Below are 27,191 nucleotides of genomic sequence, written 5' to 3' on the forward strand. Positions count from 1 at the left end.
AGTATGAAAAAATATGCCACGCTTTCACACCAAAAACTCCTCATTTTTTATTATTATTAGTAACTCAATAACAAACCACAGCAAAACGCCCACAATAAATATTATTTTGTCACTTCTTCTGGTTCCCCCATTCGGCTGGTTTAAATATGTGACTCCGGCATAAGGTTTGCAAATTCTGAAAATGAGACATAATGAAAGTAAAAATTAATGAAGAAAGTAAGTTAACTTGAAGTCCTTTTCCAAACTAAGCATGGCTCAACTGGCATAATTAAACGTGGCTTGCCGCTTGTGATATGTTCAGGTTAGTCTCCTTCGCAGGCCCGTTATATGGGTTGTCAGGCAATGCTCCTTCTTTGGGGGAGCGTTGCGTGACATCTCAAATAACGGCTGCCAAGAAGACTAAGCTCAGATCGGGGAATAAAATCAAAATCTCTTCACCCCGTGTCAGACGTACCTTCACGATTCAGCTTGCCGTCCTTGTCAGCATCTACTGTTGAAACGTAATTATTTGCAACAGTGAGGTCAACACCCACACCCAATCCATCTTTTAATTCTGCTGGTGTAATCAGGCCGTCTCTATTTGTGTCGATGCTGTCAAAGCGATCACCCTAAGCAGTATTTAAGAAGTCATTAAAAATGTGGTCGTTCGTCGTAGTTTGAAAGATAGATAGTTTGTTATTTTATTATTGTTTTTTGGACTCGTGTTGATTTCACTTTGAGTTGTTGATCGCAAAGATGAAAAGAAGGAGGAGAAGCAGGAAGAGGAGAAAGAAAATGAGAAGGAGGTAGTAGCAGAGGAAGAAAAGAAGGAGGAGGAAAGGAAGGGGAGGAGGAGGAGCATGTTGTAAAAGAGAAGGGGCCAGAGGAGGAGAAGGGGAAGAGGTGATGGTGGCGGTGGTGGTAGGCGATGTTCAGAAACAGGAGGAGAAGAGGGAGGAGCAGGTGGAGGTGGGGTGCAGGAGGAGAAAAAAGTATAAAAGGAGGAGGAGGTGTGGTAGTAGTAGCAGCAGCATTAGGAGGAGAGGAGGAAGGGAAGGAGCAGGAGCAGTAGTAGTAGTAGTAGTAGTAGGAGGAGTGGTGGTGGTGGAGGTGGCGAGATAGAGGAAAAAGAGGAGAAGGAGGAGGAGCATGTGGAGTAAGAAGAAGAGGAGGAGTAAGAAAAGGAGGAGTAAGAGCAGAAGAAGATAAAGGAGGAAAGTGTTTACAATACTTACGTCATTGGCACCCAGAACTCCTCTCGTGAGCAGCACAGTCATAGCCACCAGGGTAACGAATAACAGCTTTGAATTTGGCATATTCCTTCACCTTTGTTACTGTAACGTATTCTGTGCTGAACGTATAATGGAAACTTAGAATGAGTGTAAAAATGATAAAAAAGAGACATATGGTAATTGGGATGTTGCAAGAGATCCCTCTAACGAGGGTGATAAAAGAGTGTGGCATAAAACCCGGCCCATTTCCCCAGCCTAAATTTTGCCCAAATCCCATTTCCTCGCCAATTGTTTTTCCGATTTCTCAAATCTATTGTTTATTTGTTTGTGATTCCCAATTCCAGTGACTCCTCCTCGCCCCTCTTGCCTGTTGGCAAGATTTGACTAAAAAGTAGTATACGTTTAAAACTAAGAAGTACAGTATTATTAGTACTTTACGTTTTAATAAAATAACTCGGATAATACGCGCGCTCTGATTGGTCAAAAAACCGGCTATGTACTATTGTACCGGAAAACTCCCGTTTCCGTCCCGACATGGCCGCACTACGCTCGATTACTTTTAAAGGACGAAGAATTAACGTTAGTTTAATGTCTTCTTTTGGTCTATCTGATGGTTAAAACGGAGGATATGATTCTCATTGTGAAAATTTACCGAGGGTGGATCACAAAAATCAATTTTCCCGTCCAACACAGTTAGAGCGAAGGAACTACAGAAAAAAAACAAAAATGCAAAGACAAACATGAGAAGGAACACAATAAATAGGTCCGCTTTCACCGGACTAGGGAAATATTAAACATGGATATTGTTCCATTCAACATTTACTCGGAAATGCTATTTGAAAGGAATTAAAACTACATCAAATTGGTTGCCATGCACATGAAAGCTTACTTAAATTATTATAATGGCAGAAACTTGAATTATTTTGATGGCAGAAACTCGAAAAGCTTGTAAATCAGCTTGTAAAAAGTCAGCGAAGAAAAGTTCTTGACTTTTCTTCGCTGATTTTTTTTTTTCGCCCGTCTAGACTTTTCCCCGCCAATACAAACTGCCCCTGGGTCTCCGAGGATGGGAAATCACTCGCCTGACGGCTCGTGATTGACAAGTAACCGACATCCTGAGTGGTTTTATTACGCCAGTATTAAGCCCTAGAAAGTGTGGTCTGGGTCTGTTGCTTACATGAGAGACGCTAGCCGGTTAACATATAACATGATAACATATGGAAAGACGAGACAAAATAATTTTCTCTTGAGGTAATGATTGGCATGATTGATTTTTTTTTACCTGATTCGTTATTCTATAAATGATACATGAAAGAAATAATCTGTTAAACATCGTCTGCAGCCAGGTAATTAATTAAATCTCAGCGGGGGTTATTTATTTACCCACGCAAAATACAGAAGACTATCTTTCAAATGTAGTGAATAGCGCAAATTGCCTGAAGGGGTGTCTTGAAAAGGATTTTTAATTCAAAAAGTTTTCCAGGTTAAAGAAGCTTTTATTACATGCTTTCGGTAATGAAAAATCTTGAAGCTCTTTTTGCCGTTTAAGGCTTAGTACTTAGTATATTTTATATTTTCTTCAGAAAACACTGCATATTTACTTTTTGGGGATTTGTCTGGTCAGGTTAAATAGGTAATTGTTATTTTTTTGTTTCAATCTGTTCTTATATGTCGACACAACTAAGTTCACTCAGTTTCATCACAATGTTATGGCCCCGACTTGTTATTTTGCTCTGCTATTTTTGCCATGTTTAACCATAATTTAAATTGTTTGGTTTTAAAATTAAGCCTGGAATCCAGTAACAAAGTGTTCTTACTACACTATTGGAATCGGACTGAAAATCGTCGCAACAAGTTGGCACCCCCAATTTCCATATGGCGCAAAACATGACTATTTCATTTTGCGCAATTTTAGTACCTTGTGCTTTGAACATGTCTATTATGATTATGAGCATGGACAGTACACGCCATAATTTTTGCCACCAAAAAGTAGTATTTGAGAAGACGGTCAGATCTCAGGTTTCGAATTTCAAGCGTTTATACGACATATATTTCGACTAGGGCATATTCATGGGGCCTACTACCTCATAAACACATGATTTTTTTCAGTGGTGGAAACCACTATTTCTACTATTCCCGTCTCCTTTGTTAACTGATAGAGAGATTTTAAAAACATGACGTTATACGGCAAACGGCAAACGCGAGCTTGCCTTTCATTTTGTTACCTTTTTATCGAATTCTAAAATTAATCCCTCATAAAAATTGGAAAAAACCCCACATTTACGAGAAACACAAAACTACTCATTTCCGTGTACAAACGCCAAACGGCAGAAGTCGAATTTTTGCCGTTCGCGGGAAACGTCATGCTGATTACTTACAAAACCTCAGCTCGAAGTGAAAGCCCCCGGTAGGCTGATTAGTAAAATAACAGAATTTCGTATGATGTATTGGAATTAAAATCAAACTTGAGTATTCCTCACCTAAGATTTTGTTTAACGTTGGATGAAGTCAGTACACCTTAGAACAGTTCTGTCAACCAGTTAGCAAAATTTAAAGTCAGTGTTGAATCGCCGGAGAGTTAAACGTTATTACACATCGACTGTCCTTTCCGTGCAAAAGAACAGATTTATCCTCTGAAACTCAGACGTAATGATTGTTGCTGAGTACTCTGTGGTCTAAGGGCAAGAATTTACTATTGAAATACAAAAGATGGCGATTTTCCTTTCAAATTCAGTGAATAGAATATTGTAATAACTCAAATCGTTTTTAACACATTTGACAATCTTCAGACGTAAGAAATATACGTTGTAGTTTTAAATTAATTTAAGGTGAAAATGATTTAATTTTAAACTAATCATTTTTCCTTTGTTATAGATTTATTACCATAATCTCTTGGACAAAGAAAAAACCCCAAATAAAACTAGTTTAAAATCAGAAAAGTAGAAAACTAACTTCTAAAACCGGGTTTACATGGGCGATCTTTTTTGACAATTTTTAAGTGGCAAATATACAGTATTTGATCGTGTAAATGACAGCAATTATTTGACAGCAGTCCAAAGTTTAGTGCGCCAGCAGTGACCTTTGGACAGCAGAGATACGCGTGCATAGGGGTGAGTGGGAGTTTGGGTACCATATAATATACTGACGCAAATATTTGCCACATTTCATATGACAATACGTCTACACTACATAGCGCTCTAACTAGTTGAACAAACAAGCCAACTGGGAGTCAGTCATTAAATTGGTTCGTAATATACCCGGGGAAGATGAAGATGAAATTATGAATACCGTATTTATTCGATTAAGCGCCCAACCTCAAATAAGCGCCCACCCGGAAGGTAGGAAAAGTTAATAAGCGCCCAGCCTCGATTAAGCGCCCACCCCCACCTCACAAAATAACCGGCACGCATACATGCATGCACAGGCGATGACGCTTTACAATGATCCCAGAAATTGCATTTTTCTTATTCATTTTAATTTTTATTTGCCTTGACTACAAAACGAACCTCCAATACATTACAAACCTACAGTATGATAAGATAAATACATTAAATCATTATGAACTTCGTCATTTAGCAACAGAAAGGCCCAGGATTGATTTCCACACCTAGTCGATACTGAAGATTGTGTGACATTTCCGTATTGGAATGGTCTGAAATGTAATGAAGTCAACACCGCTTACTAGAATCACTTACATGCATTTATGCAACTTATCAAACAAAACATTTTAGATCAGCCAAATCAGCAATAGGGTAGAAGTTCTTTCTGAACTCTGGCTTCTCGTACAAATAGGAATACGGATACCGTCACTGTGTTATTTTTAATGGCTTGAGATAAATACCCGAATAAATATTATCAAAAGCAGTAAAAGGAAGATGGCGAGTCGCGAAGGGAAAAATTAAATATTATCGACAACAATGCACGTCAAAGCAAACAATGATTTCAGATAGCTCACCTTTGCAATCTAATCAAGATACTGCTGCCATCGGTCTCCCTTTTGGAAAGGTTTCAAAAGTTATGACACTAACCGGCCTTCACTCGTCAAATTCAACATCAGTCAACTTAGTGCCGACTTCGAATACACGTACAACGGTAAAAAAGTTCTTTAAGCGAGCTCACAATTATCCAGTACATCATTCTCCCCTGACCCCAAAACTCCGTTTAACTGTACGTTAGAAATCAAACGCATTTTGCCGATGGATGCTCTTAAAGTTGATTCATACTCATTGACAATCAAAGATGGCGTACCGAAACTGAGTAAACAACAAAGTGCCTAGTTCCCAGTGCTACTCGGTTGGAGTAATCTTTCACTCCTCACACGGCCGTCCACCGGGCCATAGCATATAGGCGTCACCGCCTAAAAAGTGAAGTGCAGAAGAGGAGTTAAAATTGAGCAAGTACTACTAAGAGACTTCCCCGAAACCCAATTTTTTCTTAGTATTTTACAGAAACTTTCAATGAACAGTTAAAATTCTGCTTTGGTACATCTTCACGTTTTGTTATTATTTGTTGTTTTGTTACAAAATAAACTTACTACTTGCTGAAAATGGTGAAAATTTGGTGAAAAGCAGTTGCGAAAATAAAGCCTGAAAAAATCAGGCTTGTCGGGACTCGAATCCTGACCTCTGCGATACCGGTGCGAGGATCTTCTCTTCATAAATAGGCTTTATGCATGATAACGTCATATGCTCAAAATTCACCACCAAGCCTCGTTTACGCGAATTATTTTCAACCTTCGGCCACCTTCATGCAGTTTCCACGTGGATATTCTTTTCATCTTTGCTGCTAAGGGAATTCGTTCATGACAAAATTTGCAAGTTCGCACTTCGAAAGCGAGGCTTGGTGGTGTAACAAGCAGTCTGACGTAAACACGCATAAGGGCTATTCATCATCCGCAGTTCATATAAATATATATATGATATATTTATATTCATGATAAATTTCAGAAAGAACTTCTCGCAAATACTAATGTTTCTAGTGCTCAAAGAAATTTTTACTCAGAAAAATTACCCGGCGCCCCTCAAAAGTTTTATAATCAAGAACCGTCGCGCAGACCAGAAGGATCAATGGCTTTGGGGACGAGAATGGTCTTTTCTGCCTTGTGTATAATTTAAATGTCGTTTACACGTTTCTGTTCCAGGAAATGGGAAAACTTAAAATGGTAAATTAAAAATATTACAAGTTTTAAAAATAAAATAATGAAACATATGCCAATTCTAAATCAGAAATGAAATTCTTTCGTTTATTAATGGATCAGATTTGCGCAACTTTTAATGAGCTATAAACAGAAAAAATTAAAGGTTTTTCCAGGATAAACCGTAACAACGTTCAAGCCTAACCCTTCCACTTTATTACGTTAAACTGTACAAACAAATAAGCATTACACTCAATACTTAAACTCGAAACTCATTTTACTGTGAAAACTCGTGAGGTCGACTTGTGGCAAGTCTAAACAAACTGTTTGTAATACGTTACTTTACACGCATTAAATATTTTAGCCAATCACCTGCAGAACAATTAAATTTACAATTGCAACCTACGACTAACAAACTACAAATACAATTTACAGATTACTACCCCATTCCTCATTTTCCATTCCCCAATTCCTTATTTTCCATTTACCATTCCCCATTCCTCGTTCCCCATTTCCTATTCCCGTTTCTTCATTTTCCATTTTCCATTCCCCGTTCTATATTTTCTATTCTTTATTCTCCATTCGCCGTTTTAGTAACATCACTAAGATCTTAGCTTAGTTTCAAGATCTTAGGTTTCAAAGTATTGTGACTGTTACAAGTAATTTATTTTCGGTTGCATTTCAAAGTGAAGCGACCGTTCAGAGACCTATTGCCCTGCGGCTGCAATCCCTGCACTGAGTAAGGATTTTTGTCTTACGATACAGTACCAAAATCGTGGCTAGGTTTGAGTCTGGCCCCTTAATCTAAAGCTCAAGACACTAACCAACTACAAGCATTATATAAACTCTAAAGATTTTTCTCTTTCTGCATTGCCTTCATGCTCTTTCGCTTGAGGTTCACCTGTTTGTGTTAGCATTTCGCCCATTTTTCTTCGTTGCTCTAAAGACAAAAGACAAACTAAAATAAATACTGCAGACAGTTTTATTTTAATTTTTTAGTGATCAACTGCTGAAGACATCTTACACAACAAACAAAACAAACCTTCTTTCCCCTTTTTCCAGTAGGAAGATCATCGACTGAAAAGTTATGGTCATTGTGCTTCAGGTGTCTAATGCTATCCTGCAAGAAGGCCAAACATAATGGTTTAAAATCAGCAAAATCTTTCTGCATAGCTATCTTTAATGCATGTCATGATATTAACAGCAACAATCTCAAGGCTTCAAAACCTTATGACTATCTACTTTGTAACGACCATGCACTACACCTTGCCAAAAATCATTTTTTAGCAAGCTTAACTTGTGCCATATGATTCGAGAAAACAACCGTTTCTCGGAACCAAATTATTACGACTTTGAAAAAAACAACTCGAGAATGTTTTTTTTACGTTGCTTGAATGTTCGTGATTTTTTTCCCATAAATCATATAATGCATTTTACCTTACGCTCGACACCTTCAACAAATGGTTTTTGTTCAAGTACTTCTTTAAAAAACTTTGCTTCAAGCTACCGAAAAACCGATAAAATAACGGGCGTGATAACTACAAGAACAGGCATAAATGGGCACGGAAACTTGTCTTTTTTATTTTATTTTTCAAAACAGTCCTTAGTAGAGAACATTAATGGAAAGTTAAAAAAAACTGTCGTCAAAATAAAGTCCTGAGGAATCACCTTAATAAGTGTTGACCAAGTGAAAGGCATAGACCATAAACGACAACACCAAATGAGTATCTGGGAGGACAACACTGGCAAGCTGCGTAATATCCCATTTATTGATAACCAAGATATTTTATTCTTGTGGTACCTTTAGAGTATGATTAGTGCAACCTGTTTTGTGTATCCTGTTGTATCACGTTTATTCTCTCAGTTTGACGGGGATTCACCATGATTTTCCCATTTTTTTTACTGGACATTTGGGTCGCATCGTTCATGGTTTATGCCTTTTACGGGTCAACGTTTCTTCCATAAGGTATTTCAATATGTGTGTAAATGTTTCCCATGGCAGAAATGGAACACTGACAGTACACCACTAAGTGTAACCTTTCTCGTTTCTTGGCAGTTTGGCAGTTCTTCTGCAGACGTTGCACCTCATCTCTGATTTGCTTTATTGAAAATTGTGCCTTATTTCAATGCAAGCAAATCACTCTTTATTTTCTTTCTTTAGACGGCTTGTTTCAATCCGAAGCTTTACATTCTCTGTTTTATAATCAGTGTTTATTTCAACCAGTTCTTCGTGTTCCTTCTCCAACGAAAAAGATGTCCCAGGGCGATCCTGTATAAAATAGTACTCTTCATTTTCTTGCTTTATTCGGCTGTTCTCAGTTTGAAGCTTTTCGTTCTGTCCCAGAGCAATCCTGTAGGAAGGCCAAGCAGAATGGTTTTTAATCAACCAAAATCGTTCTGTATAGCTATCAATGTATGTTATATCAACAACAATAATCTGAACGCTTCACAAAAGGTCAAAAAACGTGGCACTAGTCACTACGTATTCTTCGTTTTCATGTGACGTCATCGAAATTCTACAGTGCAGAATCGCATGGGCCCTTGAGTTTTTTCCTTCCAGGCTATTAGACGTCCGAAATATATATGTCTTTTCAGCTCGGCAGCATCCGCCGTCTTAGAGATAAAGCATTTTAAACTTTAGTTAGGTGTCGCCAATGAGTGGTTGCACTGCTATTCTTCTTTTGTGACTCATTTTCACTGCTTTTGCTGCCCGGGAGGGCTACTCAAAAACGTTTTGTACGGAGAGGCTCCGCCCTGAGGTCCAACCCCTTACCTTTTTATATACCATTTTTTCCATAAGGTGCCTCTCTTTGAAATATTGTAATTGAAGGCCTTTTTAAACACCTATATATCCCTACCCTTTTATATACCTGAAGCATGAAAAAGGTACCCTTTTCGGGCGGAGCCTCCCCGTATAGGAAGTGCCCCCCCCCCCCCGAGTTTTGATGTGTAGCCTTAATATTCTCTGTTTTGCTTTCATCTGTTAGTTCAATCAGTTCCACGTGCCTCTTTTCCAGAATACTGTACTTTCTTCGTTCGTTTTTTAACGCAGTTACCATTTCGTTGAGTTCCTCTTCTAGGAATGTCGACTTTTGAAGCGATTCATCGGCCCGCTTTATTAGAATTTGCATAAGTTCACACTGCTGATCAATACGTGAACGCAGAAGACCATTTTCCGAGACACCTTTTTCTCATCACCTCCTGTGGAAATTGTAAATGGAGAAAAAATCAATACCATTTGATAAATATAGCCTGCCCCAATATTTTAAAATTTCTTATCAGAAAACGCACTATTTTACTCGTTTCAAAGACAGCAACGGTGATTGCCACATGTACTTTTATGTTGCTGCTTACGATTGCCGTTTACGTGACGTTAAATCAATTTCTTAGCAAACTAGCCATGGTATAGCCATGGTAAATAGCAACTCCTGGGTTTTAATCAGTGAGCCATATAACATGGACAACAGACATGGTAGATGTTAAAGTAAAAAGTAAAGCAACTTTATTTATACACGGTTTGTGTTTAAAGCTAGAAGCTTGTGGGGCCGTGTATAGGAAACAAATACTGAACAAATATAATATATTAAAAAAAACATAACATGGTTAAAAATCCCAACTGGCAGGAGGTAGACCAGTTGGCTATTTACAAGCATGACCAAGGATTTGAACTCGGGACGACCGAGAACAAATCAGTCCAGGTAGTGGTCACTCAGAACGGGACTTGGACCCGGGACCTCCAGATTTCAAGTCCGGCGCTCTAACCACTCGGCCACGCTGCCTCCTTTTGTTCGCCTCAACGACAACGTAAAATGCCGGGGAACTGATTTTTTCAGAAATATCGGAACTCTTGTTTTTTTTTAAAGTAAAACAATTATTCAACTCGCGCTTATTGGATACGAGATAGTTATAGACAGCTCGGCGCTACGAACCTTGTTGGCTATCAACCATCTCATATGCAACGCGCGCTCGTGGAATAAAATCGTGTTAAATATTTTCTCGACAAACATTCGCGGCAAGAAATCACCGTCGTTGTCGATTTTTCCACGGGGGAGCCGAAAAGAGACTTAAAACAAAGGAAATTCGAAGATTGTGGGTAAGACCAGCCTCTTGCATTTTGGATTTTTATCAAGTATCCGTTCGATTTATTAAATGTTTCATATCAGTGTTTTATATGAAAAAAAAAGTTTTAAGCAAGCAATAATAGTTATAAGCATTTTCTCTTGTTATAAGTCGACGTTTCGGCATCAACAAAACTTCCTTCTCATTAAATATGCGATGTCGTAAAGTATAAACAAAGTTTCTAAATTTGCATAAAGCAAAAAATCCCAGGTGAATACTTTTGCTCAGACAGAGTCTGTTTGCACATTAAGGATTGTTGCAGCTTGCGGATGAAAATCATCTCTTTGATTAGGCAATCCACTTCGTTCTTACACTTTGATTGCATGTGAAATTGATTTAAGAGAGACGCTGGCATTGGAACCCCAGGGAGGGGGGGGGGGTACTCCGGCTTGTTAATGACGGGGATGATAGAAGGATTTTTTTGGGTTTGAAATTTTCGATTCCGGGATTTTTTTGGGGGGTATTAAAAACAAACTAACCTGCCTTGGCGTTTTAATGGCATGATGAATAAACAAAGCGAGCGTTCTTTGTGTTTTGTTATTGCCGCTTCTGGCAATTTAGGGGTAATTTGACAAGGGATTTTTTTGGGGGGTTATTTTTGGTCCAGGGAATTTTTTGGGTAATGTCGGAAGTCTTAGGGATTTTTTTGGGTCCTGAGTTTTACCTCCATTCGATTATCCCCGTCATTTACAAGCCGGAGTAGCGCCAGGGTAACCCTAGGGATTGGAACATTGTGATCGTCCACGTAATGCGTGAAAATGATTTCTGTCATTCTTTCGGTCAAGAAATATTTTTTCGCGCGCTCGTTCCAGTCCTTCCCTGCATCAGCCATCGAGACCGCGGGATCATTAAACAAGATGCCCTTTAAACCGTGCCCGATCTGCAAGTCAAAGGTATTTAACTGTCGAATATAATAGTTAAACTTAAACTACGGCGGACAACTGAGAATACTCTCTATCACAATTCATAACATTCGACTGCGTCGAGTTATAACCCTCGTTCGCGAACTGAAATCGTAACTTGAAGTTAGCTTGAAATGAGTCAAGTCGTGATCGAAAGTTTATCGTCGAAGTACCGTATTGTGAGTTTTCATAGATGGATAAAATGTTGCTATTGCGAATGCCATCGTAAGTAACAAGTCACGATTAAGCGTTATAAGCAGCGATTAATTACTATGCTAAGATGAAAAATATTAAAATGTCTCACCTTGGGGGGAGGGGAAGGGGTTTACTTTACATACATACATATACTTTATTGACGCTCCCTAAAAAGGGTTTGTCAGCTCAATATAATAAAATTACAAATACAGATTAAAAATTTAAAAATTTAGATTAATTAAGAATATAAGTACAATTATAATTACAATAAATATGTCAAAAATATTCTAAATGTAAAAAATTAACCTAATAATACATTTGCTAAATGGCGCCTAAAATTCCTCGGACATTTTAAAGATGATTTCCAGTCCATACTGCGCAGACTCGGGCTTTGTTTACGTTTTTGTTTTGAATTCGTTGAAACGTTACACTTCGATGACAGCATACATGACGTTTTTTAGTCCGCCATTACAGTTCATTTCGTTCAAGAAGTTCCGATGAGCTAAAACGTCGGTTTGAAATAGCGTCAAGGTTCTTCTACTCGTTATTATTTGTTCTGCAAGGATATCTGGCGTTAATAATGAAGAAAAAGGTAAGTTTGTCGCGGAATTTTTAGTTTTGCTTGTAAACATTCCCTTCGTGTGGGCTCACATAAACATTGCAGCCGAGATTGCGCAGTACGGACTGGAATTCATCTTTAAAGACTTGATGTTACTATTTAAAGAGTTCCAGAGTTGAGCTCCTCTGTAGGTAAAAGAGCGTTGTCCTGTGGACAGGCGGCATAAGGGTATATGGAAGGCACTAGACGATCGAGTTGGGTTACTCCCCAATGCAGTGAAAGACCTCTTTGTTGAAAGATTTCAAAAACACCCCATGTAAGGTACCAGAGTCTCCTTTTGTGGGTGCAGCCCCCGGGGGGGGGGGGGGACTCGCATATGAAAGTGACGGGGATGCTCGTCGTCTTGCTTAGGGGTGTAGATTTCGGTTTTTTGGTCTCGCTTAGGGTGTTCTGGGCAAAACGCCAATATATGCCAATATTTTAAGCCATAATGGTCTCGTTTAGGGTTCCACACGAAGAAATATACAAATATAAATTCCATTCTTAGTTTTTTGGTATCTTTTAGGGGTTAAGAAAAGCTTGAGCCACACCCAGATTGGTCTCCTTTAGGGGTTCTTTTCAAATTTTCCGACGAGCATCCCCGTCCGTTTCATATAGGAGTCCCCCCCCCCCGGGGTGCAGCCCAAATTCATTAGTCCTGGAAGGTACAGGTTCTAGAATAACAAATAAGCTGGTGCTGGCAAATTATTATTTTTATTTTAATATATTTTTATTTTAGACAACTTAGTTACAAATGTTCCAGACCGATAGGTACTGCAACAGCTCTTATGGATCTCGTAATTTCACAAAATATGTATTTTAAAACCTGACATGCAACAATGTAAGCTTCTGATAATAAGATGGGGATGGGGGGGGGGGGGCGGAAGCTGGTGCAAATAGTGGGGGGGGGGGGTGTATTAATTTTTTATGCGTGGAAATGAGACAGGGGGAGGGTACAAAAATTGATGCCCTTAAAAAGTGGGCAAAAAGGGTAGTAAGAGGGGTGGAAGTTAACACAAAATGTGCTTTACTAACAGGAGGGGGCCAAGGCCTCTCTCCCTTTGCACCAGCCCTTGACTTGGTCAGAGTGAATAGTAAACACCCGGGGGGGACACCCTGTATATTTTTTGGGTGGGGGTGTGCCGCTGGGAATTTGAAGCCCTTACCCTATACCAGACCATTTTCAGCTGATTTTTGCAACCCTATACTAGACTAGCTAATAGACACCTGGGGGGGACTCCTATATGAAACGAACGGGGATGCTCATCTGAAATTTTGAAAAGAACCCCTAAAAGAGACCAATCTGGGTGTGGCTCAAGCTTTTCATTCAGCCCTAAAAGATACCAAAAAAACTAAGAATAGAATTTAAATTTGTATCTTTCTTCGTTTTTAACCCTAAACGAGAACATTCCTGTATGGCCAAAAATATTGGCGTTTTGCCTGGAACACCCTAAGCAAGACCAAAAATCCGAAATTTACAAACCTAAGCGAGACGACAAGCTTCCTCATCACTTTCATATGCGAGTCCCCTCTCCCCGGGCTAGACACCCAAAATTCCTACACTATCCCAGACTTGCATTTTTTTAGAACTGTTTACTACCAGAGTTTTAATGGAAAACCATCTGTCAACAACGATGCTCTGATGATTTTATTAACGTTTAGAAAATCCTCTTTCTTTTCTGAGTTTCTATTTGCACTTAATTCGTCATACCACCGATCAGTTTCCCTTGCAAATACTACCCTTTTCCAGACCAAAACTCTCTCAATTCTATACCCTATCCCAGACTAATTTAAACTGCTTGAAAAACCATACCCTTCACAGCGGCACATACCTATATAGCTCATATATGGCAGTGCCCCCCTCCCCCCTGGGAGTGCTCTGCACTCGGATCAAGTTCGGGCTTGAGCCCTGGCTGGGGCATTGTGTTTTATTCTTCAATTTATTGTCACAGTACCTCTCTCCACCCAGGTGTATAAATGGGTACTGGCGACATAAAGTTGGGGGTGGGAGAGGGGGGGGGGTAACCCTGTGATGGACTAGCATCCAATTTAGGGGGATTAGAAATATTCCTAGCCCCTTAATTAATGTACAGAAACTAGAATAAGCTCCAGCTGTATGGGCTGCGTGACTCAAGACTTTCCTTTTCTGTTTGCAATGGTTAATGTGCTTTTTTAATTAAAATTGTTTTTATAACCTGATTTTCTAACAATGGTGATGCTATAGGTTGTTTGATTTGTTTTGTTTTATTCAGGTCCCAAATGCAAAGAGAATTTGTAATTATTGCGGGCATGTGTTTAATTTTGCAAGTCAAGGTAGGAAAGATGGTAAATATTTTGGTGTTAATTAAAACTTGTGTACCAGGTAAATAAAATTGGTATTAAAATTAAGCATGATAAATTTTGCATTAACTGAAAAACTCGGAAAAAAATTCCGAGTTCTAGGACGCATGCTCATACCACTGAGCTACTGGGACTCTGTGGCGAGCAAGGGTGAAATGTGGGTCTTGACTAGAACCGCATCACGCAGTCAACATTTAAATATAACTTTATTATATATAACAAGAAGCTTGAGAAAAGCTTGAAACTAGGAGGTTTAATTAACTTCTTCTTTGGCTAGAAAGGCACAGTGCTGCACAATAAAAATACTTAGAAAAGCAATCACTTATGACATGTCTGAGGTCTGAGGTTTGTGTAATTATTAGTCACACAGTGTGTGTGAGCTCTTGCCTTACTCTCCACGTCAACTCTTGCCTTACTCTCCATGTCTGGATAAATTTCTGCTTATGCTTGCAAATAGTTTTTTCATTTTGAAATCGGAAATAAAACAAAAAAATACTTAAGAATTAGGTAAAGAGTAGACTAGACTTGTATTTCTCCCGTTAGCCTGATACATCCAACGACTCAAGTCCTAAGGTTTGCATGAGTCCGGACACACAGTTTGATTGAACTGTAGCAGTGAGCCAAAATTTCCCTTACTTGCCTCTTTTCTTTCATTTATCCACATGCAAAAACAATTCCTGCATTGGATTGCAAATATTTATTAAGATATCATGGAGCAACCTTAGAAGTTTAATTTTCCTGCTTTCCCTGAGTGGGCTAGCAAGATGTAGCTAGAAGATACCACCCCGAAAGCAATGCATAATTAAAACTAACCCGAAAAAATCTTTACAAGGGTGATTTATTTTTATTTTTGAAAAATTTTCACTTGGCTCTCGGCCAAGTGAGAGATAAAATTTACTAGCCAATTCACTATGCCTCAGGCTATAAGTAGTTCATTGCAGGGTTACCCCCAGCAGTAAATTGGCCAATACATTTATATACATTTTTAAGAACACAACAGGGATACCATGGCCCGGGCTTAAACCTGGACCACTTAATCCAGAGTCCAAAGTGCTAACCATTAATTTTTTAGGCCACCATGGCTCCTAGGGAGTTAGCAAACTTGTGTACCATCACTGAAGCAGGGATCGAGTTGAATACTTCTGGTAATGTGACCGAATCAAGGATAAGCTCTAATTGGCTTCATTGTCATGCCTTATTTGCTGTGAAGTGTTACTGCAGGATTCGTCTCTTCATTCATTCCTTTTCTTGCTTACTTCAGGTAGCACCAAAAGATCATCACCAAATGAACAACAACAGCAGGCGGAAAGTAAGTAGCAAGTAAGAATGCTCTTGTTCAGACAAGTTTGCCTTAGGAACCTCTTAGCTGTATTTCACCTCACTCCCTACCCCCTCCCCCCTAAATATAATATATGTATTGACAGGGACGGCGGAGCCGGTGGGCTTTAGCCTCCCCCCCTCCAGAATTTCCTAAAAAAATAAAGACTTATTAAGAGAAGGGTCTTTTAAGCCCCCCCCCCCCCCCCACTTTAAGTCACTAGTCAGTCCCCTCACTTGGAAAATTGCTCCGCCGTCACTGATTGAATGGCAAATGCTCTCGGTCGCCATTAAACTGTGAATAGCTAAACAAAACGGATGCAGAGAAGCAGTTTAATTTTAAAGTAGGATGAAAAATAACGCATAGCCTTAAAAACAAGCTACCAAAAGGTAGAAATAGTACTCCAAAATGGCTGCAAATACTAACGTTTTCGCGTTTGCTCCACGTGGCATTCCAAGAGGGCATAAACGTCAGAGTACATGGCCACTTTTGAAGACCGATGTATCTGGTGGCTCCTTTGGCTCGGTAGTCACTGCTGAGGCACTAAATCTTCACACCTAATACTTCCACTGCCGAGCCATATTTCCTTCAAACGGAAAGAAACGGCGGCCAAGAAACGACAAACGCGGGAAAAGTCAGGTCACATGTCCCTCTGCTATTCGCAGGAAAAAACAATGCGGGGACATCACAGGGCGCCCAGGCTCACGCTTTGACAACTCGGTCAAAATGGCGGCGTCGAAATTATAAGGATTTGTATGAAACTTTATAGCAAAAATTTATATCGATAAACAACACTGTTCGACAAAAACAAGCCAAATATTACTTTTAATTTCATCCGATCACCCTAAACCCTTCACATGGGTATAGTTTCAAGACCATACTTTCGATACAATAAATTTTTGATTCGGCTGCCACTCTCCATGTCATGATTAAAGAATACGGGAAAAATATCCAAGATTTGTACACTTTTGGCTTTCTCCAACACCTTGACTCCGATAGAGTCGACGCATTTTTAATTAGCCTTGCCTTTCACGTGCAGCCTCACGCTATGATTCGGCGACTGCTGTCAGGGCGACGACACTTCTTTCCCGTAGGGGAGGGAGGCAACAAGACCTTCGAGGGTCCTCTGCCTTACACGTGTACACTAGCCCGAGTTCCCACAGGATGATTTGACCTCACCCTTGCATATAATTCAGTAAGAGTAAACTAAAATTAAAAATATCGGTTAAATAGGCTTTAAATGCTATATAACATTCAAAAACCATCACATAGACAACATATGATGTAAAATGTGAATTTACCTGGCTGTTTATAATATTTTTTTCGATATGAATTTTAGCTATATAGTTTCATACAAATCCTTATAATTTCGACGCCGCTTTGTCAAAGCGTGAGCCTGGGCTCCCTGTGGGGACATGTAGCTGGACTCTCTCTTCTCGTGCCTGGGTTCAGCTCCTTTAAAGGGCGCGCGGAAGAGAGAGTTCAGGGACTGGACTAGGTTGTCTTTTGATCTCCAAAACAAAGCACCCTTCTGACCCAAAACGTTTACCAGCAATTAGTGACACTAATGTCTAGAATATAGTAAAAAAGCAGCTTTGTAGGTTCAATAGTACAGTTTTGGAATTTTGATGACGTCATGCGAAAACGCTCCATAATTTGCTTTCTCGAGTAGCTAGATCGAAGTACTCTCAGGGGACTGTTCATACAAAAATTACCGTATTCATTTGATTAAGCGCCCACCCCCCCCCCCCCCCCTCTCCCCCCACAAAAAGCTGAAAGACACAAGAGGAGTATTGATTATTGAAATTGACTAAGTACTTCTAAAAAGACTTCCCCCATGACCGAGTTCTGTATTTTACAAAAACCTACAATGAACAGTTAAAATTCTGCTTTGGTACATCTCAGTCCACGTTTTGTTATTATTTATTGTTTTCTTACGAAAATAAACTTACTATTTGCTGAAAATCGTGAACATTTAATAAGCACCAGGCCTCGAATAAGCGCCCACTCGTCCAAAATTAAATAAGCGCTCTGGGCGCTTAATCGAATAAATACGGTAAGTTTGAAGCAGATTTGAAGATATGAGAACACGCTTTGCTATCGATATTTAGGAATATGTCTAACTCTTCTTTAATTTCAGTTTGGTACAGTGGACCTTGCCGTAGAAGTAATGGAAAAATTGGAAAAACTTACTAATTTGTTTAGAGCTAACGAAACAGAAAACTGTCTCTTAAGAACTGGAATCGATCTACTTGCACAGCGCACAAAGGAATCCATGAATGAACTTGAAAGACACCGATCTGAGATTGAAACTGCATTGCACAATGAAATTAGAAAGTACAGTGTTCTTGAAGAGAAATTTTTTGTGCTCCAACTGAACTATGAAGAAATAGTTAAAATGAAGAAGGAACATGAAACGGAGATTGAAAAGCTTGGGGCTGAAAACAGTCAGATCAGGAACGAAAATGCTAGCCTTAAAGATGAGTTGAAACGTGTGAGTGAGAAACTGCAATCATCACAGGATCAAGAAAGGTTAGTCACAGGCAAAAAAAAACATGCACACACATATAAAGACCCGATGAAATCATAAACCATGAACGATGTGACCTAAATGCTTACTGGAAAATCGGGGAAACTTACCCCTATCCGACTGACAGACTAAACATTATGGTACAACAGGTCAGTTATTGTTTATGCGCATCCCAACTGTTTAAAATAAATAAAATAAATAAATATGTGTACTGCGCATGTAATTCATGTCGCAACGCCACGCCATGTCATACATTGAACGTGCGTGCTGAGGAAAAATTCTAAGCACATATAGGGTGGGTAACGTAGCCGTTTCGTTAACTTTGCTTGCAGTTTGCTCTCTTTATGGTCTGTGGAGGTTTTTTGAGTTTTATCACCTTTTCTTAATCTGCACCGATTGACAAAAATGACCTAAATTTGAGTGTTAGAAGTTTATCATTATTTTGTCGGAGGGGCGCCAAGATAGCGGCCGAAAATCAATGAAAACATCTGGCATTCACTTCTGCCTTAAAAAAACAGTCAGTTCACCCTCATGGACATGTAAACATTCACATAAACACATCTCGCAAAGCCTCAACTATAAAGATTCCTAAAAATAACAGGATGAGACTTTTTTTTTCAAGCATACGTGACAGCCTTTTGGCGGCTATCTTGAGACGCGTGGCGAGAAACTCCGAAATTCAAAATGCTTTAAAGACAGCGGATGCTTTTGATCTGAAAACCTTCAACAAGACATTCAACAAGGACGTCTAATAGCCAGTGAGGGATAAAAACTTAGGGGTCATGCAATTCTGGATTGTAAAATTGTGATGACGTCACGTGAAAACGAAGAATACGTAGTGACTAGTGCTACGTTTTTATACTTTTTTGAAACGCTCAGATTATTGTTGTTAATATAACATACATTGATAGCTATACAGAACGATTTTGATTGATTAAAAATCATTCCGGCTGTTTGGCCTTTCCACAGGATTGCTCTGGAAGAGAACGAAAAGCTTCGAACTGAAGAACGTCTGACTGAGAAGAACTGCCAACCAGCTCCTGAGCAACGAGAAAGGTTAGACTGACTGGTGTACTATCAGTGTTACATTTCTGTCATAGAAAATATTTACGCACAAAATGAAATTCCTGATGGAAGAAAAGGGTGACCGATAAACGGCATACACCTTAAACGATGCGACCTAAATATTGTCAGGAGAAATTAATCGATGTTAAGAGAAATTATCATAAAATAGGACCTTTGCACTTTCAGAGTTAGCTTTACCAGGAAACTGTGCAAATATGAGTTTTGTAGGCAAACAGCAATTTCTATGCTTAGGTAAACTACTTTTGTACTTTAGGTAAATATTCGCGCGTGTGGGTTGTCACTGTTTAAACTCGAGTCTTCTTCACGAGAAAAGTATAAAAGAAGTTAATTTCAATTTTCATTTAGTCCATTACCGAAAACAATTCGAATTTAGGCAGCTTGCTAGGTTGAACATACATTTGACAGATGTATCTTTTTGTTTTAGCTTTTGTTCATAATTGAGTTTGGTTAGTTTACGATTTCAAATAAGCCGACTCTATTCAATCCTGTTTTTAGTTTCAAATGCTTCTAATTAAATTGTATTTAGCTGTACTTTAGTCTACAAACTCGTCAGCTGAACTTATTCACTTTGCTTTTGTGTTGTAAGCTGACTTTGCTCAGCCTTCTTTCAATTGTACTTTGTATGATGCAATCAGGTTTAGCGTTAGTATATATAGAGTGCTGTTATCATTGTAAAGTCGATTTACATCTCGTGGAGTTACATAGAAGATTTACGCCGAGACGAAGAATAAACCTGCGAAGTCCAAGTTCTTGTGTCCTGATTCCAGTGTAGCAGATCCCTCGGTACTTTGGAACCCGTGACAAGTTCCTCTCTCGCAGCAAGCGTGGTTGCTCTGAGCTATCCCCAGTTCAGTTCGTTCAGTCCAATTAGTCGACAGTTTCAGCCGAAGAAAGGCCTCTCATCGCCGTTCCCCGTTAAAGAGTTTTGAGCAACAAATCCCGTGTCACAGACGCAAAACCCGTTGTCACAATATTTTGTAACAAATTGGGAACATCATGCGGAATCCCTGTCTAATCATTATGATACATCGAGATGCAAACATAAAACAGGTTGCACCAACCATGCCCTAAAGAACCAAAAAGTAGATAATATTTTGGTTATCAATTAATGGCATCTGTTGCCTCCCATTCGGTGATTCCTCAGAGTTGACGAGAGATTTCTTAAAACCTTCCATAAATGTTCTCCACGAAGCACTGTTTGGAAAAAAACAATAAAAAAAAAAGTTCACCGTGCTCGCAAAAAAAAAATATATGATGGGCCAATTTTACATAATTTTTTCGACTTTTTTGCTTGTTTACAAGAAAAAGGAAGAAGAATAGCGGTTAAGTCTTTCCATCTTAAACCACATTCTTGTTTACTCCCAAGGGACTGTTTTAATTTCTCAAGGGATTACTTTCCGCTGTGGGTGATCACTTGCGATCTCGTAGAAAAAACGTGTGTCTGAAAGGCGATCTATAAAAAGTGTCGCACTAACAATGGATTGCGTAACTAACGTTCAAACACGAATAAATAATCACTAGCACTTACATCGTTTAAAATTACAAACGTCAAAAATAAACCTTCCCAAGGGGTTTGAGTTTGCTTGTACGTCCGAGGGTTAATAAACAATCGATGGGATAGTAAATGATTTGCCAATTTTGTTCTACCGGAGTCTCATTCGGTCTTGTCGTTTATGGTTTATGGTTTTCTTTTATTAGGGGTATGTAATTAAATATAATTTTAGCTTGTCAGAAATGGAATTTTGAAGAAGTGTGATGGTTGATACGTATACAATATTCCTGTGTTTTTAACTTCGGCTGGTTTTGAAGCGTTCACACTGTTGCTGTGAATGAAACGTGTATACATGATTGCTAAACGGAGAGTATTTACTGATGAAAAACTATTATTTTTGGCCTTCATGTAGGGTGGCGCTAGAAAAGGCGGAAATCGGAGAGGAAGAAAAGGAAAGAGGAAAAGAGGAAAGAGGAAGCGATTTTGAGGTAATCTAGCGGTTGCTTGTGGTTGGTTGGTGTTTTTAGCTGAAGCCAAATCCTGCTGGTTTCATGTGTAGAAAATGTAGCAAATATAGCAAATGACGAAGCAAAGTGAATCAAATAATATAACATTTGTAGCAAACGGCGAAACAATTGTAGAGGACGTGGGAAATGGCGTAGCGAACATTGCACATTAATTTTAGCAAAAGTATCAATTGGCATTGAATTGTTGCATATGACGTAGCTAATGTAGCAAATGGCCTCAGAGGTGTAGCAAATAATAATAATAACAATAATAATAATAATAATAATAATAATAATAATAATAATAATAATAATAATAATAATAATAATATTGAAGAAACCAGCTTCGATATAACGATAACATTAATAATAATAGTGGTATTTGTATGGTGCATTAGCGCATTTCCATACGCTCAATGTGCTTTTCGACACTTTGCCAGGGAATTTGACCAGACTGCATTAAGTAGTTCACAAAGAACGAGGAAATGTGTGCAGGTGCCCCAATGTAATTTTAGAACAAGGCCAGACCACAACACCGGAAACTACAAATGGCGAGTCAAATGAAGCAAATTGCGTAGCAAGTGTGGAAACTGCGTTGATGGCATATGTTGGTTGTTTATTTTGTGAAAGCTCTATTTTGTGAACTTTTGGAAGTTCATAAAATGATGCAGAGATCGTGTGACAAAAGACCTTAAGGCATGTAAGCAGCCGTATATGACATCCACCCAATAATATGGCGAACCTGTTGTTTTTCATTGTCGAGAGAGGGCACATGAGGCAAAGTTTCAGTGGTCTAAACTGTTCTGAAATAAGTGGTAGGCAACTTAACCCAAAATAAATAACAACTTTGAACAACTAAAGGAATATATAACCTTAATTTTCGGATAGGAATCAAGCTACGGCTATAAATATCGATATTTCGAAGACTCGCGAAAACAACTTGAAATCGTTTGCCTAACTATTTCAATTTGCAATCCGTTTCCATCCGCAGCCAAAAATGCTTGTTAACGGTTTCAGTGCTCTGATATAGCAATTTTTAGTAAACAGTGGACTATTTCTTTTTGTTTTTCTGCGACAAAAGTATACATTTTGATGGTTCACAAATCAGTTAAAATCCATGACATAGTCCTTTTAACTTAGATCTGGCGTTTATCCGAGAGTCTTGAGCAAACTTTGTTAACTGCCCCGCAGGGTTTCTGCCCAGAGGCCGAAACCCTAGAAGGCATCCTTGTAGTCCCCACGAATAAAAGTAGAGGATTTAATATTTCCTTGGTTTACAGTGGGGAAGTGGGGCCGCTAATAGTCTCTGTTGGTGTGATAAAATCTTTTAACTTAATCGAAGTGGGGCCGCTTATAGGGTCGGTTGGTTGACAAATATCTTTGTTCAACGATTGGTTAATAGTGACGAAAGATCTAGGAACCTCGTATTCTGATTGGGTGATGATAATGACAACTCAAGTGCCAAACACGTGTGTGCACAGAGAAAGTTAATTGCAGATTTCAGTCGAACAGATAACAGCCGAGGATACAACGAGCGAATTGAAAGAATTAAATTTAGGTCTCGAGTTGATTTGCATTTTCTTGATTTCAAAAGGTCTGGAAGCGCAAGCTTAGTAGTAGGTAGAAGTTGAAGAATTTTCCAATGAAATTGGTTGATTTAATTCCGTTTTGCTGGATTGAAAGCCTCATTTCTAAACCGATTTGTCAGACACGACTGAAGGACAGTCAAAGACAGTCACAATAACTACAGACTAAAAGACTCAGTCGCAACCAAGTTTGGGCAACTCTTGGTGATGCACACCAGAGCTTAAGTAGATATAAACTGAGATCGGTCGAAAATAATTTAATATGTATAGAAAGAAAAAGATTTCGGGAGCGTTCTTATGTACTGAGTTTCACAAGACATTTTCATCGATAGAGATAAGACTGAAATCTTGCGGCATTTTCCACAAGTCAGTTGTCGAGACGAAGTCCGTGCTTTGCGCTTCCAGGCCACGAAAATTTCTTAAAACAGAGTCAGTTCTTGTAGTTCAGTTAAAAATGTAAAAAGAAAAAGATTTCAAGACAGCTCAAGTTGGTTAATTTAAGATAAGCTTATTGGATTGAAGACTTATCCCTTAAACCCGCGATTTGTTTGACACAGATCATAGCAGACTGGATCCTAAAAGACTCAAAACGTCTGAAACAATCAGACACAACCGAGATTTGCCAGTTCTTGAAGAGACACACTCCAGAGATGAAGTAAAATGATAAAGACTGAGATTAGTTGTAAAGGAGTTTCAATGTAAAAAGAAAATATTATTTTACAAGAGTTGTTGAGTACTGAAACTGACTCGCGGGACGTGTTCATGTAAAGAGCATGAGCTATAGGATAAGTGGAGTTTGTCTAAATTAAAAGCCAATATCTTACCACTAAAGTCTTTTCTTTACTACTCTGTTTACTTCTTTCGTTGTTCGATCACAATACATGGGTAACCAGGCTTTTATTCAACCGAGAAGACCTAGATGCTAAGCTAATTTGCATTTGGTGTTACGGCGAATAATAAAAACACTGGGTAGGAAAATCTTTTACTGTTGCTAGGAGATTTTGGTTTTTGGCCAATCACTAAACTGAACAAACAATGGGTATTGTTTTTTAATTTCGTGTTGAGCTCGTAAGATCAACGAGCACTCTCAATCCCCTAGTGGGGTATAAAAAGGCGACAAACTTGAGCCTTTCCCAACATGGACGAAGAAAGGTTTGGCAACCGGAAATGAATTTTGGTTTGTTTGAGAGGTGTTCGCAACTCAACGGTGGAAAAATGTAAATTTCGGATAGTTTTGTGGTCGTTGGCGTTATTTTTGAAGGCCTTTGCTATGGGGTATTAAGCTGGAGTTGTCTTAAATTGTCTAAACAAGCAATGAGTGACATTTTACCGGTGCAGCATGAACGGGAAAACACAGGCGTTGAACTCTATGCGTGTGTTTGTCTGTGTGTTGTCACAACTTACAAATATGAATATTCAAATCTATTCAGTAATTGTGGTTGTGAATATTTAAGCTCCGGCTTTTACGACTGAGTTTTTGAAATAAAATAAATAAGAAAAATTTCCGCTTAGGGTGAGTTAGTTTTTATGCAGGTTTTTTGACGAATTTAAGCTTGTGAGAGCGCTTCTTTGTTTAATGTTTTCGACTCGTACATATAATACAATTATTTACATGCGGCGTGCAATTTATTATCGTCCGAGAATCCACTACTGTTTCTGGAATGTAGCCGATAAAACTAAATATTTCTCTCAACATTAGAACGTCAGATTATGACAGTAAAATAAAGAAAAGTAGTAAGAGCGGGCGAGCTCGTATCATTTCAATTTACTTCAAAGGTGATGTTAATAGTTCTTAACTCCAATTCATAGTCGCAAAATTCAACCATTTAATTAAGCAAGATTCCAACGACTTCGGGTAAACCCATGTTCACCTCATCCCACTCCCTGTGTGAATGAATGGTTTCCTTTGTATAACCCCCAGGTGGGCCACCTTTACATTCCTTATAAGGAAAATGGCCACCTTTGGATCTTACGAGCTTCACACGAAAGAAGGGATTATCTTCCTACCCATGGTATTATACACATAGTCCCAAATGCAAATTAGCTTAGTGGTCTACATGTAGGAATACCTACCCCCAAAGGCATGAAATGGTGCTTTTTTCGGGGAGTGGCCAGGGGCACTCCAAATGCAAATTAGTTTAGCATCCAGGTCTTTTCGGTTGAATAAAAGCCTGGTTACCCATGTATTGTGATCGAACAACGAAAGAAGTAAACAGAGTAGTAAAGAAAAGACTTTAGTGGTAAGATATTGGCTTTTAATTTAGACAAGCTCCACTTATCCTATAGCTCATGGTAAAGAGGTGTGAAAATCTTGCAGTATTTTTGACAATTCAGTTCCCGGCGAGACAAAGCCAACGCTTTCCGCTTCCAGGCCAAGAAAATTTCTTCAAAAAACAGTTAGTCAGCTCTGGGAGCTCAGTAGGTTTTAAACAAACGTTTTTTGTTAGAGATCATCATTTTTTTATAGAAGCGAATCAGACGAGGACTTGACTATTTTTATTGCTACTATCATTGTTTCCTTTTGTTGCTTTTGGACCTTTTGACTACTTAGCATAGAATTTATTGCTAGATGTTGTTTCACGGGTATAAAAGCACCCTAAAGAAGAATTATTTGCCAGGAAATGAAAGACCCTTTACAGGAGCAATCAAGATAATTTTCCGGATAATTTCAAAAGTTCAAATCCAAAGACGAAGAGCTAATTATAAGTTCCCTGCGAAACTCAGCCGCAAAAAGGACGACATTCGCTAAATCAATTTTAAAGAAGGATTAGTCAAAAGCGGGGGCAATGTTAGTGCATGAGAATTATTCCTAGAACATAGTTAGTAGAAGGAAGCCGTCTTCAATATAATTGTCATCAGTATCCATATTCATCGTTTTGCGTGGTCCTTCTGCGAAAGCTAGAATTTCTTTTGATTTTGGGTGAAGTCATTTCGGTGTCAATAAAACGAAGATTATTGTTGGATGCATTTCGCGCGTTAGCCGTGTTAACCTGAAAAACCATCCAGACAGCTTACAGGGCTTTGAACAACGCTCTTTTAATTCCGGGTGAACAAACCTACAACGGTTAAGAAATGTTACCTTCGGTTTAGCTCTAAGCCATGGTTAATCAAACCTTCTTTTGAGCAACCGGGCCCAGAAGACTAAATTGTATTATATTAGTTCAGTTTCCGATAGCAAATACTAAATCTTGTACAATCGCCTTACAACAATCGCAATTACCACAACTCGTTCACTTACAAGTTAACGCACCTATGGAATCAGCTCTTTCCTTACATCAAACATTCTTCTATCTTGAGAGTCTTTCACAATAATCTGAAAAAATTACTTTTTTAACTGTTTGACCAGTTGCAAGTGTAATTGTTGTGTATCATAGGTGTTTAAGCGACATATTTTTGGCAAAATAATCATTTTTAAAAGATCTTAATACAGGGTGTAACAATTAGTTTTAGTGTGAGTGGGTTAGAGCATTTGTACATTTTTATAATTTTACTCATAACTATGCTGTATTGTATTTTTAAATTTTAATCTTTTTATTATTTACTACTTTTACTAGTTTCCATTGTTTATACTCTATTTTAATTATTGTCATGCGCTTTTGTCACGAGCCTCTGGCTTGGATAGGGCAACCTCCTCCCGCGCCATGCCTTGGTAAATTGATTGATTGATTGAACTTCATGACGGCCAAGAAACATCAAGGGAGAAAAGTATCGAATACTCTTCAAGTGAAATGAATATTTTAAACTTATTGTGTTTTCCTTTCATCTTAAATTATAGGCCAGGAAATGTGATGTGGGTGTCACAAATGAAGATGTTTCTTCAAGAATACTTTTGATGAAGGGGCCATATACCACCACTCGGCGAATTTATACAAGCTTTTCATCTCACTGTAGACCTAATGTGAATTTAGTCGAACAATCAATGAAAGAGCTAGAGGCTGCAGGTTTGGGAATGTATAAACAGATAAAACGGCTGAAGATCTTCTATAAAATCTTGCCAAGCCAAGACCTTCGGCAGAAACTGGCCAAATTCGAGGTTACACAGGAGGAATACAGAGAAGCATTTTTAATGGAGGATGAGAAACTTACCAAAGGTAATATAGTAACCATTAACGAAGGTCATCCATTTACAGAAGAACTGAACTCATTTCTTACGGAGAGCCAATTTGACTCTTAA

General features: G+C 38.7%; 2 protein-coding genes across 4 annotated transcripts; one reads left to right on the forward strand and one right to left on the reverse strand.

The window, feature by feature from the left end:
- Positions 1-27: 27 nt before the first annotated feature.
- LOC144629245 (uncharacterized) lies at positions 28-16,581 on the reverse strand. 3 transcript variants are annotated; one of them, XM_078487481.1, is made up of 7 exons: positions 16,244-16,581; positions 9,402-9,546; positions 7,388-8,696; positions 7,247-7,285; positions 1,215-1,330; positions 455-608; positions 29-175 (listed from the first exon to the last, which is right to left on the reverse strand). In XM_078487481.1, the coding sequence occupies exons 5-7, from the start codon at positions 1,293-1,295 to the stop codon at positions 141-143; spliced, it is 270 nt and encodes an 89-aa protein (XP_078343607.1). In that variant the 5' UTR covers positions 1,296-1,330; positions 7,247-7,285; positions 7,388-8,696; positions 9,402-9,546; positions 16,244-16,581; the 3' UTR covers positions 29-140. The 3 variants fall into 3 exon arrangements, with proteins under 3 accessions (XP_078343609.1, XP_078343607.1, XP_078343608.1); XM_078487483.1 differs by lacking the exons at positions 7,247-7,285; positions 7,388-8,696; positions 9,402-9,546; positions 16,244-16,581 and adding an exon at positions 3,692-3,898 and having other exon boundaries at positions 28-175; positions 1,215-1,325; XM_078487482.1 differs by lacking the exons at positions 7,247-7,285; positions 7,388-8,696; positions 9,402-9,546; positions 16,244-16,581 and adding an exon at positions 3,692-3,898.
- On the forward strand, positions 10,113-27,191 carry LOC144667332 (uncharacterized). The gene is made up of 7 exons (XM_078528722.1): positions 10,113-10,438; positions 14,412-14,472; positions 15,761-15,808; positions 17,968-18,349; positions 19,317-19,403; positions 21,338-21,413; positions 26,793-27,191. Coding segments are annotated over exons 3-7 (945 nt in total). The 5' UTR covers positions 10,113-10,438; positions 14,412-14,472; positions 15,761-15,807.

The sequence above is a fragment of the Oculina patagonica genome, chromosome 10 (genome assembly GCF_052425735.1).
Source record: "Oculina patagonica isolate OP01 chromosome 10, crgOcupat, whole genome shotgun sequence".
Lineage (NCBI taxonomy): Eukaryota > Metazoa > Cnidaria > Anthozoa > Scleractinia > Oculinidae > Oculina > Oculina patagonica.

Excerpts from the sequence above, each read along its gene's own strand:
- LOC144667332 (XM_078528722.1), top strand. Across the intron at positions 18,350-19,316 it reads TCATCACAGGATCAAGAAAG|GATTGCTCTGGAAGAGAACG; the intron begins GTTAGTCACAGG and ends GCCTTTCCACAG. Across the intron at positions 19,404-21,337 it reads GCTCCTGAGCAACGAGAAAG|GGTGGCGCTAGAAAAGGCGG; the intron begins GTTAGACTGACT and ends GCCTTCATGTAG.
- LOC144629245 (XM_078487483.1), bottom strand. The coding sequence starts at position 1,295 with ATGCCAAATTCAAAGCTGTTATTCGTTACCCTGGTGGCTATGACTGTG. Across the intron at positions 609-1,214 it reads GAGTTCTGGGTGCCAATGAC|GGTGATCGCTTTGACAGCAT; the intron begins GTAAGTATTGTA and ends AATACTGCTTAG. Across the intron at positions 176-454 it reads CGGCAAGCTGAATCGTGAAG|AATTTGCAAACCTTATGCCG; the intron begins GTACGTCTGACA and ends TCTCATTTTCAG.